Genomic DNA, 12365 nt, shown 5'->3' with positions numbered 1-12365 from the left:
CCGATTTGACGGAACACCTATATATTTTTGTTTTTGTTAAGAGTTTTAATAGGTTTGTGTTATTTTTTTTTCCGGAAAATATATTACTTGAAGTAAAACGTATCTAATAATTATCTTGTTTTAACATAATTTTATCCGGCAATTGTGAGATATTATGTTCATTTTCTTGAAATAATTAGCAGTTCAAAATTTTAGATATTTTTTTAAACTTACTGTAAGTTTAAGGCTTAAAAATAAAAAGTAACTTTTTAAATTTATGGCTAAAAATATTCCATGTCCAATAATTTTTACATCAACTTACTACGAGTAATTGTTTCCAAGATATTTAAATTTAAATATATTTTCGACGCCGCTCTGTGTGTTAATTAAACGAGGCAAAGCTGCAATACAGGGCCACTAACGTGACGTCACGCCAACCAGTCTCCGGCCCGATAGACTGTCGACGGTCCCGTTTGAACACCCTCATTGACTGACCACCATTGATAAAACTCAAATATTTTAAACATTCGCTTAAAACGAAAACACTTCTGTAGGAATTTTTTCTTACGCATCCTGTAGATTCTGAGAGAAGGGTATAGGCCCCTAATAAAATGGCCACCCTGTACACCCATTTCGCTGACATTCTGTACAGTTGGTAGTGCTCGTAGGAGTGTTATTTCTTATTAAACAATAACTATTTGAAATTGGGAAGTTAAATGTCAATTCTTTGAAAAAGTCTTCGTCAATACTAAAACATTTTAATTTTGTCACTACATCACTGTCCTACACCAAACAGATCATTGACTACTTGAAAATCTCTGGAATTTGTTAAATAAAACACCGTTAGAAACTTGGTTGCAATATTATATTATTAATGACAGATCGGGAATTAAATATATAATGTAATAAATGACAGTAAATTTCTGTACGACAATAATACATACTATTCAGGCAAAGTTTAAAGGTGAAACAAATTGTTACTACTGAACTGCATACTAGTATCCATCGGAAAACTATTCCAGTCTGTATTAAACGGTTCTTAGCCTCCTACATAACCTCTATGTGGATCGTCAGTAGTAAAATTCCCAATTATAAGTCGTGGTTTCACCTTTAAACCTTACTAATACGAACGAGTAAAGCATATTATTGTAACTAAGAATGCAAATGCCAAATCGCCTATAATGATATTTTAGTCCCAGTAAAACGGGACAGGCCTAAAAAAATAAAATAATATTGAGAATATTGCAGAAGGTCTAGAACGAACGCTCTGTTTCAAATAAATTACATAGATGTACACGACAATAATGAAATGAACTAATTGGTTGCACATTGCACCCGTTGACCCCCGGGGCTGTGCATCTCCTCGTCTTCGTCATACGCGTTCTTATGTTGTCGTCTTCTCGCTTCCTGTTCCGGATCGAAGTCTTCCAAGACGCACTCTTCCGCACCGTCAGGGATCATCACTTCTTCGCGTGGAGGGAGGCAATTTTCCAACTCTGGAATCAGTTCTGGGGCGATGGTTTTCGGGAACTGAACCCAAAACTGGACGATGAGACGTCCCTTTTCGAATGGGTTCTTGTATCTTGGCATACCTGAAACAACGTAAAATATATTATATATTCATACCGTAAATAACATTTATTAGAAATTTAATAACAGAACGTAAAAATGTTCCTAAATTACATCAAATATTTTTTACTCGTTTTTTTTAAAAATAATCAACTCTATATGAATCGATTATTTCTGAAAGGGCCTAAGTGCCGTTTCGGCCATTTTGTTTTTAATATGCTACAATAAATTTTGAGCCAAATCCTAGCGTTTGGTGCAGAAAAGAACGGTTTAGTGCAGAAAGGACCTAAGTAAACTAACTTAGCCCCTTTAAGAAATAAATAATAAAATGTGTGTCGTGCTGTATTTGACCTTGCGCTCTGTTTTGTTTGAAATGCAAGCCTCGTGTGTCGAAATATTTTTAGTGATTTACTGCCTCGGATACTTGTGCATTTAAAAGTAATATAATCGCATTTTTGCGGCAATATGTCTAGTTCGGACGAAAATAGAAGCACTGAAAGTGAAGAGGAGCTATCTCAATCAGACAATCTTAGAAAAAGACGCCGAGGTGTGAGAAATGATGATAATTATCAAAGAAATTTAATCAAAAAAGTTAGAATCATTGGTACTGCGTATAAAGATTATAAAGGCAAAATGGTTGCTGCCAGGCAAATCAGAGGTGCTTGCCAGTAAGTTTAATAAAAGTTATATATTGAATAGCCTAGGTATATAGATAAGTTATTTTTAGATGTAAAATGCAGTGTTTTAATAAGCTAAACGATGAGCAAAAGCAAATAGTGTTTAGGAATTTCTACAAAATGCAAAACAAGGATGAACAGGATATATATCTTCAAGGTCTGACACATCAGAAAAATGTGGCAAACCGAAGAAGTCAGAAAAATGAAAACAGTAAAGTAAGGGAAGTATCTTTTGATAATTTTATTCGCGTTGGGGAACTCAGAGTAAAAGTATGTTGTAAGGCTTTTTTAAATTTGCATTCTGTACCTGAAAAAAGAATCAAGAGAATAAAATCATTGATTAAAAATAATGTGACTCCCAGAGATAAAAGTGGCAAAAATATTAAACGAGCAATGCCGGAAGATCAAAACATATTAATTCGTCAGCACATTGAAAGCTATCCAGTAAAAGAAAGTCACTATTCGGGAAAAAAATATAAATATCTAGATAGTAGACTTAATATAAAAATTATGTACGAAATGTTTAGATCCAAGTATCCTGAAACGAAAATTAAATACAGCTATTATTATACACTTTTTCGCCAAAAATTTTATTTTGAAATCTGGGCGTCCTCAAATAGACACATGCGTAAAATGTGTAAGTCCCTCTTTAGGAGATGTCTCAAAAAAAGTGGCTGTTGCTAAATTGTTGGTACACAAAAAGAGGGCCAAGAAGTTTTAAACGAAGCTAAAGAATACTATTAAAGAGTGTCACGATAGGGACGACGTGGTAGGGCTAGCATTTGACTATATGCAAAATGTTCATCTACCACATATACCTAGTAAGTCTTCTATAAGACCCAACTAACGATTGTATTGATTGGATTGATTGGATTGATTGTATATGTATTTTGCATACATAATCTTAAAACAGAAAATTCTTTTTTTTATATTTATCACGAGGGACAGGCCAATAAGGGTCCTAATGAAGTATGCACCTTTTTGCTTGATTATATAAAAAATAACATACCACCCAGCATAAAAGAGTTAAAACTTTTTTGTGACAACTGCCCTGGGCAAAATAAGAACCACATTATTATAAGATTATGTTTGGCCCTTACTGATATGAGGCGCTTCAATAAAATTGAGCATTATTTTCCGATTAGAGGTCACTCCTTTTTGCCCTGTGACAGGGATTTTGGTGTCATAAAAAGATACTTTTAAAACTAGTGAGATTCTTCTCAAAAAAGAAATGTTCCTTGATCTCAAAAAACTTCTTTTGCAATTTCGACCTTTAATCATTATGTATATAGCTCTGAAACTTCAGGTTATGTAAGGGCATGGGAATATATTAAGAGCATTTTTGGTGTTAATCACTTCTATTTGGCTTTACCAAAACACAACAGCCAATTTAGTATTGAATGGCCCAAAATACCAGCATATCCTGAAGACATGGTGCCAATTTTGGAAACAAAAATAGCCCATTTGCAAAACCTTAATTAATGGGTACCAGAAGATAAGCACGAATTTTACGTCCACATAATAAATTCCTGGAAAACCAAGAAATCCAAAGCTAAATAACCTGAACCATCTTAATAGAACTGAAAACCATGGTTTTTTCAATTTTGTTTTAAACTTTGTAAGAATGTTTTATTTCTATTTTTTATATGTATTATATTATTTAATTTTGATTAAATGTATGTATTTTTGTAGCTGTTTTTCACAATAAAATTACCATATTAGGGGATTGTATAAAAACCTATAAAAGTAAATTTGTTTTATAAAATGTATATAAAAAGGACCTAAGTTAATTTTTTTGAAAAAAACTGTCTAATAAAGAAAATCCAAAATTCTACATTGATTTCATTAATTTACACCTTTAACCGAACCATACTAATAAAAAAACGAATAATCAATTTAAAATATCAAGAGGTTAAAAAATAAACATTTTTCTGTTTTTCTTAAAACTTCTTAATATCACTTAGTCCTTTTAAGAAATAATTGATTCATATATTACTCTATCATAAACAACACAGACAATTTTTTTATTTCATTTTTTGATTTGTTGTATTTTGGCTCTAATTCTATTTTTTAAGTCTTCTAAACTTTCAAGTTTATCAAAATACACTTTAGATTTTAGATAGCCCCCATAGATAAAAATCCAATAGGGTTAAATCTGGCAAGCTTACTGACCATTCGATAAAAGCCCCCCTTCCAATTAATCTATTGGGGAAAATGTTGGTAAGGTAATCTCGTACTGTTCGCGAATAGTGTAAGGGAAGGGAAGGGGCCATCCTGTTGGAACTATATCGAATCTGCCGTTATAAATGGGTTTTCACCATTTAGATAAAGTGCAATTAAACTAGGTACTATCTGATTTTGAAGCAACTCTAAATATTTTTCAGAGGTAAGTGCGGCCTCAATAAAATAGGGACCCACGATTGACGTGCCCACAATTCCTGTCCACACGTTTAAATTCTCGGGAAATTGTGTGTGACTTTCCATATAGTGTGGATTTTTTGGTACCCAATAACAAAAATGTTGCCTATTTACAGAACCATTTAAAAAAAAAATCTTGCCTCGTCGGAAAAAAAAATTATGCTTGAAAATTATGGGTTTGCATTACATTTATTCATCATTATTTCGCAAAATCATTATTCTGCGGATGTGATCAATTTCAATAAGCTCCTGAATTGAATGAATTTTATATGGATGCCATTTATTCCTATGCAAATATTTTAGAACACATGATTTACTAACCGACTGATCTGCAGCAACTTGTCGGTCCAGGTCATATTCGTTTCTAACATGACCAAAATCTCTAAACTTTTTTTTAATTTTGCTTACTATCGAACATGTAATAGGCCTCTCCGGGTACTTATTGTTAAACACATCGCCAACTTGGGCCTGTGATCAAGTCTTGTCGCCATATCCTACCATCATCAAAATTTCAATTCTTTGTTTTTCAGTTAAACGCGCCATACTTTTAAACTTTGCAACTGCACTTGACATTTACAGAAAGTAATTCATACTGTTTCCATGCGATTAAATGGTGACAAGGTGTCAACGATCAAATATACCTGTTAAAAAACTATGAAAAAACATATTTAAATATGCCCAAATCACCCAAACAGTTGCAAATTTATTAATATTGTTAGTTTAGGTATAAGACATGGTATATAAAATATACTTAAAATTCTATGCAGGATTCAAAAATGGAATAAAAAAGGTATTTCCATTTAAAAAATTGAAGTTGATGGTCTTTGCTTATTTTTGGTTCACACTGTATACATGAATTCATCATCAAAAAATATCTGAGCGTTTTTTATTCGAACACATCCCTGAATTTTAAATGAATTTGTTCCAACTTGCGCGTCCTCACTGTATACAGTCGGAAGAAAAATTATTTGGCCACCTTAATTTCTTTTGTAAAAATTGAATTAAAACTTATGCAATAAAAGATTCTTGGATAATTATATTATAAACATAAATACAGTTAGTTGTATGCCTAAATTAGTAACACCCTGTGTTAATAATCTAATAACGGGTGGGATATCCTTTTGATTTTATAATTTGTGCCGACCACCTATTGGGCATCGACTCTACGAGTTTCTTGGTAAAATTTATTTCATATTGGACCACTCTTCTTGACATTTTGCTTTTAATTCCTCTTTGTTCGATATTTTATGTCTTTTTACTCTTTTCTTCAGTTCAGACCACAGATGTTCAATGAGGTTCAATGGTCTGGTGATTGGGGTGGAGTTGAGTTTCCAATACTTTTGGTACATTATACAATATCCATTCTTTAACGATCCGTGTGGTGTGCTTTGAGTCGTTGTCTTGCTGAAATATGTAATCGTTGCCAATTCCCATTTTTTCTGCACTTTGCTTTTAATTATTCTTTAATATATCCATATACATATTAACAAACGATCCATAATTCCGTCAATAAAATAGAGCTGACCCACTCCATGCCATGACATACTGCAGCGTTTTATTTTTCTACTCCTATTTTCACTAACGCTCCATTGATATTTCATTAATTTCAATAATTATATTAATAATTTCCGTCAACTTCTTTTATTCATATTTCTTTAAATTCACACTGTCAATGACACATTACTACTGTAACGCATCACTTTCTTGGTTTAATTATCCATGCTTTCTGTTGACGGTCCCCGTCACTTCTCTGATTAGTCATAATTAATATTTTCTCTGATTGGCTGATATTGACAGCTCAGGCGAGAGGTGGGGTCGTTACTGCATCCAATTTTCGAGGACTTGTTCCCGTGTTGCAGGTAGAAGCGCACGTAAAAGGCCTGTTTTTTATTTCCGAAGTCTGTGAAGCAGGAAGTGGCCAATATGGTTTGTAATTTATAGTCCTTAATCTTGTTCCTTTAGGGAACCGTTTAATTCATAATTCTGGTGTAGGACTGGTGTAGGATGCCCAAGATTTTGATGGATAGATAATGTAACTTAGCAAGGTGAGTGTGTCACATTTTTAACGCCATTCATTTTTTTATCGACAGTGAATACAATGGCAACCGTTGTTTTAGGGTTTTACTTTTCCGTTTTCCTCTTTATTCTTCTTCAATTGCTGATGGCTGCAGGCTTTTGATTTCCCCGGGAAATTGCTGAAAACGGTGGAGCTGGAGTCCAGATAGCTGAGCTACAAATGGCATACATTCACAGCCTCGGTTTTGAAGGCTAGCCGTTCATTTCTTGGAGGAATATACAGTAGGGCGGGCCGAAAAATGGATATTTTTTTTTTTTAATATCGCAAGTGAGTAATGTGGAAAATGTCGAACAGGCGAACATGAATGATTATAAAAAAGATGAGGCAGATTAAAAAAAAAATAACCGGGCCCCAAAAGCCCTTAATATTCAAAAAAAAAAAGAAAAAAAAAAGAAAATTGATCTGAGTAGCGAAAACATGTTCAGAAACAATGTTATTAAAATGTATATAAAAAATCAAGACAATAATTTTATTTTTCACCAGGCCCCAAGCTTTAATAAAGCTAAAAAGTCTTGTGCAGCTCTGCGCCTGACTTGGTGTTTATGTAGAAAATGCTGTCGGGTGGGCGATTAGCGAATATTTAGTTGTATGATTTTTGTATTACAATATAAATTATAAACACTTAATCAGCCCAGAACTCGCCTCGTGGAGGTGGCACATCGAGTTCCAACCACCCACCCACCCTCGCCATTCTGAACAAAGATTAATCTTTTGCTGCAGCAACGTATTGAGCTTTGTTTTCAAAAGTAGGTAAATCTAACCTTGCATCAATTTTTGCGCGAATATATACATCTCTTGCTACACTTCCGCATACTTTTAAAGACGCCTCTGTTATAAGCTTAACACACCTTTCGACTGCCTGAGTGTGACAAGGATAATCGCCAACATTCATCTTCTGTTGATTAATCTGCTCCGCTAATTCTTCAATTGAAAATAATTTGGTAATTGGAGGTTCGGTTAAATTTATGCTCTGCCAATCAATAATATCTATGTAGTCATCCGCCTCGAAATTTAGTTTTGGAGTTTTGAAAACTCTAGGTTCCGTTATTATTTGTGTTCTGGCTTTCCTTATTCGATTAACTGCTAGTTTTCTTATATACTCTCGAGGGTCTGTTAACATTGAAACCAGAAAATTTTCAGGATGCGCAAAATAAGAATTCCTTCTATCACCTTATCGATAATATTTCTGATAGCTTCTGGAAACTGCCTAGATATTTTAATCATCTTCCACAAGTACCTAGCACCATCTTGTAAGAGCGGTTTAGTCTTTATTTTAAACAACTTTGGTGCGTAAAGTTTCATTATAAAGTTTACCATAACTTTAAAGTTCTCTGATAGATCCTTTGTGCCAACATATAAACGAAGAATTCTGTTTGCTGTTGTTACCCATCTGGAATGGGCTAACTTACCAGGATTCCGTTCAGATAATTGTTTGGAGCAATTTCCATTTTTAATTGCTTGACACATTAAATACAAATATTGCTGATCAGTACTGAGCTCTTTGGCATTAATTTCTGGTAAGTCAGTATTAACTATAATAAACTCCACAACAGGAGTTTTTTCGCAGTTGTCTAGAAGGCTCCCAATAGGTCCTGAATAATTATATGGTCCCTTCGTGTGGCCGTCCATTTTTTGTAATAAATGCCTTAACGGCAACTCGTTTGCATGAAGTAAGCAATAAGCATCATGCGCATTAGTATGTTAGCAGCGGCGTGTATTAAAGAAGAATATATTGTATTACGAGAACTTTATGTGCGCTCGGGGCCCGGTTTAACCTTAATTTTTTTTGATCAATTTTTTTTACACACTTGTGGGGTTGTATATTATTGTTTAGAGTCTACTCATAAAAAAAAAAAAAAAAAATAATAATATATTTTTTTTTGAATATTTACCCCCCCTGGGGCCCGGCCTAAATATTTTAATTTTTTCTCATCTTTTGGGGAACTTTATTTTTGGTCAGTAGGCAACTTTTGGTAGCTACTTGGTTTTGATTTTCAAAAAAAAATTCAGCCGACCCTAATATACAGGCCAGTTTATTCCATTTATTTGAATATTACTAACCATAGATTTGTCTCACCTATTTAAATTTTTATTAATATACCTTTTATTTCCATTTAACATTACAAATATTTAATCAATATCATAATTTAATACGTCAATTTCTTATCTATAATTTTAGTAATTTTTTTGTTCAGTATTTTTCAGTACCCTTTTTGGTAGTTAAGTAGATATAACTCGGTTAAGGCTGATATGCCTTAGGTAAAAAGGTTCATGAACTTTCCCCTGCATAATACAAATATATACTAAAAACTTTAATAATTGCAATTTATTTTTTAAGTGCTGAAATCTACCTAGTAGCAAAATCATAATTTAAATGTTACTTTTGTCAAACTTATTTTATTCATATCAACATTATTCATATTTTAATTCATAATAAATTACTAACATTTAACAGATTAGAACATGAGGTGTATACATATCTTTGATGTAAATATAATTTAGTTGTATTGTTAAGATATTTTTTTTGCCTCTTTAAATCTACTTTATCCAGGGTCATTTAATTGTTAATTGAAACCCATATACCAAGTGTTTTTCTTAGTTTTCTTTCATTTATGAAAAAAAAAACTAAGTGGCGCCGTCTTATCTAATAGTTATAATCAAGTTTAGATTCTTTAATAGCCAGTCATAAGTGAACCTTCGAACAATCCCAAGCCTCCAATAATTCTGAGCTACCGTCTGCAAACTCTTGGCAAAATAGTAACACTGTAAAGTTAACGCCACAATACATCCCCATAGGAGAACAGAACCACCTCCATATTTTACCGTAGGGATTAAATGTTTTTGGCGTTTCACTCAAGGCGTTTATTTCTATTTTTCTTATTTATGAAAATAAGAAAAATTCTTCTTTCTTGCTACCCTGGCCCGTATGTCCTGGCTTTTTAAAAAATTTCTTATGGTTATAATCACTAGCCAAACTTTTCACTAAGTCTGTAACACTCATCTGCGAGTTTTCCTTCGCTTTTCTAAGCATTTCTTGTTTCTCTCGAATGGTCAGTTTACTTTTTCTTCCTCTCGCTAGCAATATTTTTGCTGGATAAGTGGTTTCATATTTTTTTATAATATATTAACTGTTGTGAAAATTTGCGACCTATTTTTAAATTTACTAATGCTCTTTACGACAAACAATAACAAATTATGTGCTATGATGTTTTACACTGTACTTCCGGACTAGCTTGTACTGCTCTTGCCGGTCTTTTAAATAGATCCTTTGTCGAGATTAGGCGCCATCTTTTTATAATTCTGGGTCGCATCTAGGTGCTTGGACTTGTGACTCACTCGGAGAATAGGAACCGACTGGTCGGATTAAGGTTTGGTTGCTTACATTTATGAGGTCTGGGTGTAATGTTATTGGACGCGAGCCTGCGGAGCAGACCACGCCCTCTCAGACCTCGGAACTTTTGGCTGGTGAGAAAAGGTCGGGTGGAGGTGTGAACGTATCAATCTAGCGGTGTTTTGGATGGTGTTTGGGTTTTTGACGTTTGGTTTGGGTTTTGTGGGTTATAGTAGATAGAACGGATGGGATTTAGGATTTGAGCACCCACGAAGCAAATGAACCGACACTGTGGGGACTTAGATCTCGGCTCCTAGTAATAGCTTAAACGCCGGGTTTGAGTTTAATTTCTCGAGTTTTGCCATCAGGGTGTCGATTTTTTTTCCAACATCCCTTCAGGCAAACTTAGATTTAAGAAGCTCGTGTTATTGATTGAAAACTCGGGACGTTTCATATGCGATTTTGTAGTGCCATCCTTTGGCTCCGCCCACCTGGTATTAGAGTCCGTGTTGGTCTTTCTCAAGGTCTCGGCGAAGCTTTTTTGTTTGTTTATGTTTATGTTTTTTATATTCGGATTTTTTGGGCAGCGCCAATAGCTCGCCGGATGGTCGCCACCGCAATTGCAACACTCTGCCGGTGTTGCTCTGTCATTTTCACAATCTGAGTAGTGGTGTTCGCCCTTACATTTGTGGCAACGCGGCTTTGCGTTGCAATTGCTCATGACGTGTCCGTATTCTTGGCAGTGATGACACTGCCCAATTTGCTTCCTGTTTTCTATTGTGTGAGTCCTTAAGCGCTTAACACGGACTCTAATATTTAATATGCTTTCAATCTCGAACACGGCCTCCTGCTCTTTAGGGACGAGGAACCTGATGAGGTCCGTGGGTCTTCGGCGACCTGGGTCGGTTTTAAACCAACCCAGTTCCTCAGGCTCGGACCCCATCATTCTAAGTTCCTCCTCCACTTCTTCTAGTTTGAAATTTTGATCCAGTCCCCTCAGTATAACATTCAATTTTCTGTCCTCTTCAAGGAAGAAGGAATGGAATTCCATTAGTAGTTCTGTAAGTGCTCTATGATCTTTGGGTGTTTTGGGGAAGAGCGCTAATCCCAATCTATCTTTTTGAACTTTTGTAATGTTAATTTTATTTTCACAAAATAATTTATATTTTGTGGCCCAGTTTTTCGTGTCTCTTAACACTACTTTGTTTATGTTGGAATTAGCACTCTTCCCTTTTCCCGCTAAGGAAAGGTTGTTAAGGGGCATGTATAATGGGTCTCTTTTGAGAGTGGGATTTACAATGGGGATTTGGATAGGGTTTGGGTCTGCCAATGTTGAAGGGGCTGGCTCCCTGTTTGTTTTTTTCTCAGGGTTAACCGGTTCCGAGGCCGGCATGTCACCGTCTTGTGAAGGCGGGGACATGCCCGCGTCTTCCCTGGTTCTTTTCTTTTTTTGTTCGCTTGGGTTTTTGTCGCTAACCAGCCCCCCCTGCGCCGTGTGGCGCTCTTCGAGCTTGGCGTTTTGTTAATAAGGGCTTTGATTTGCTTGAACTGTGTGCTAAATATCCGTAGGATCTATATTTTTACTTGGGTTACCGAACAGATGGAGTGGTCACGTGATCGTTCTGCGCCGGAGGTGTGGCCTAGAGGCTCAATAGGGCTCATGACTTGGGGTTTTATTTAATTTTATTAGTCGAGCGGCTTTAGATCGTTTTGGTTGAATTTTCTGATATTCGAATCTTCGCAATATTGAAAAGTTGAGATTGTGTTTATTTTTTTGTTAATTTGTTTGTTAACAAATAATGGCTGACGCGCCACGTACACCCCCATTGTCACCCCCCAAGAAAAGAGTATGAAAACATTTGACCATTGCTGAAAAGGAAGTGATTATGAACATATATAAAACATGTGATAACGAGCATCCAGCATACAACAAAGTGCAAAAAGTCCACTTTACAGCAGAAGCAGCAGGTAATAAATATTTTTAATATACAGTGTGTCCCAGGATGAGCGAATTTATACGTGAAAATTACAAAAAATGTTGTGGTTAAAATTTGACCGTCTGGCATCCAGCCCTGCATGATTAAAAAATAAAGTTTAGCATATTATTATTTTTTTTAAATCAAGCTTGCCTTGATACGAACATTTTTTAAATTTTATAAGTAGGTAAAGTGGAGGGTAAAGTAGTAATTCTAGGCAAGATAAAAAAAGTTTATAAGAAAAGGTTGTTTAGAATGCAAAATTATGCCCGAATACCGCATTTCATAGCCATAGACCTAATTTGATTTTTACATCTCTCACGAATGTGTATGAATTT

At 34.8% G+C, this 12365-nt stretch overlaps 1 protein-coding gene across 1 annotated transcript; it reads right to left on the bottom strand.

Moving 5' to 3' along the window:
• Window positions 1–1293: 1293 nt before the first annotated feature.
• Window positions 1294–11102, bottom strand: LOC126750029 (uncharacterized). Its single transcript, XM_050459540.1, has 2 exons — window positions 10877–11102; window positions 1294–1571 (listed from the first exon to the last, which is right to left on the bottom strand). Exons 1-2 carry the CDS (start codon window positions 11100–11102, stop codon window positions 1294–1296), a joined length of 504 nt encoding a protein of 167 aa, XP_050315497.1.
• Window positions 11103–12365: the final 1263 nt, after the last annotated feature.

The sequence above is a fragment of the Anthonomus grandis genome, unplaced genomic scaffold (assembly GCF_022605725.1).
Source record: "Anthonomus grandis grandis unplaced genomic scaffold, icAntGran1.3 ctg00001093.1, whole genome shotgun sequence".
Classification (NCBI taxonomy): Eukaryota; Metazoa; Arthropoda; class Insecta; order Coleoptera; family Curculionidae; genus Anthonomus; species Anthonomus grandis.
The sequence above is the reverse complement of the archived record's forward strand: the minus strand, read 5'-3'. Positions and strand labels throughout refer to the sequence as shown.

Coding starts and splice junctions, on each gene's coding strand:
- LOC126750029 (XM_050459540.1), bottom strand. CDS start 11,102: ATGGAATTCCATTCCTTCTTCCTTGAAGAGGACAGAAAATTGAATGTT. Junction 1,572..10,876: donor GGCCGTGTTCGAGATTGAAA/GCATATTAAATA, acceptor ACGTTGTTTCAG/GTATGCCAAGATACAAGAAC.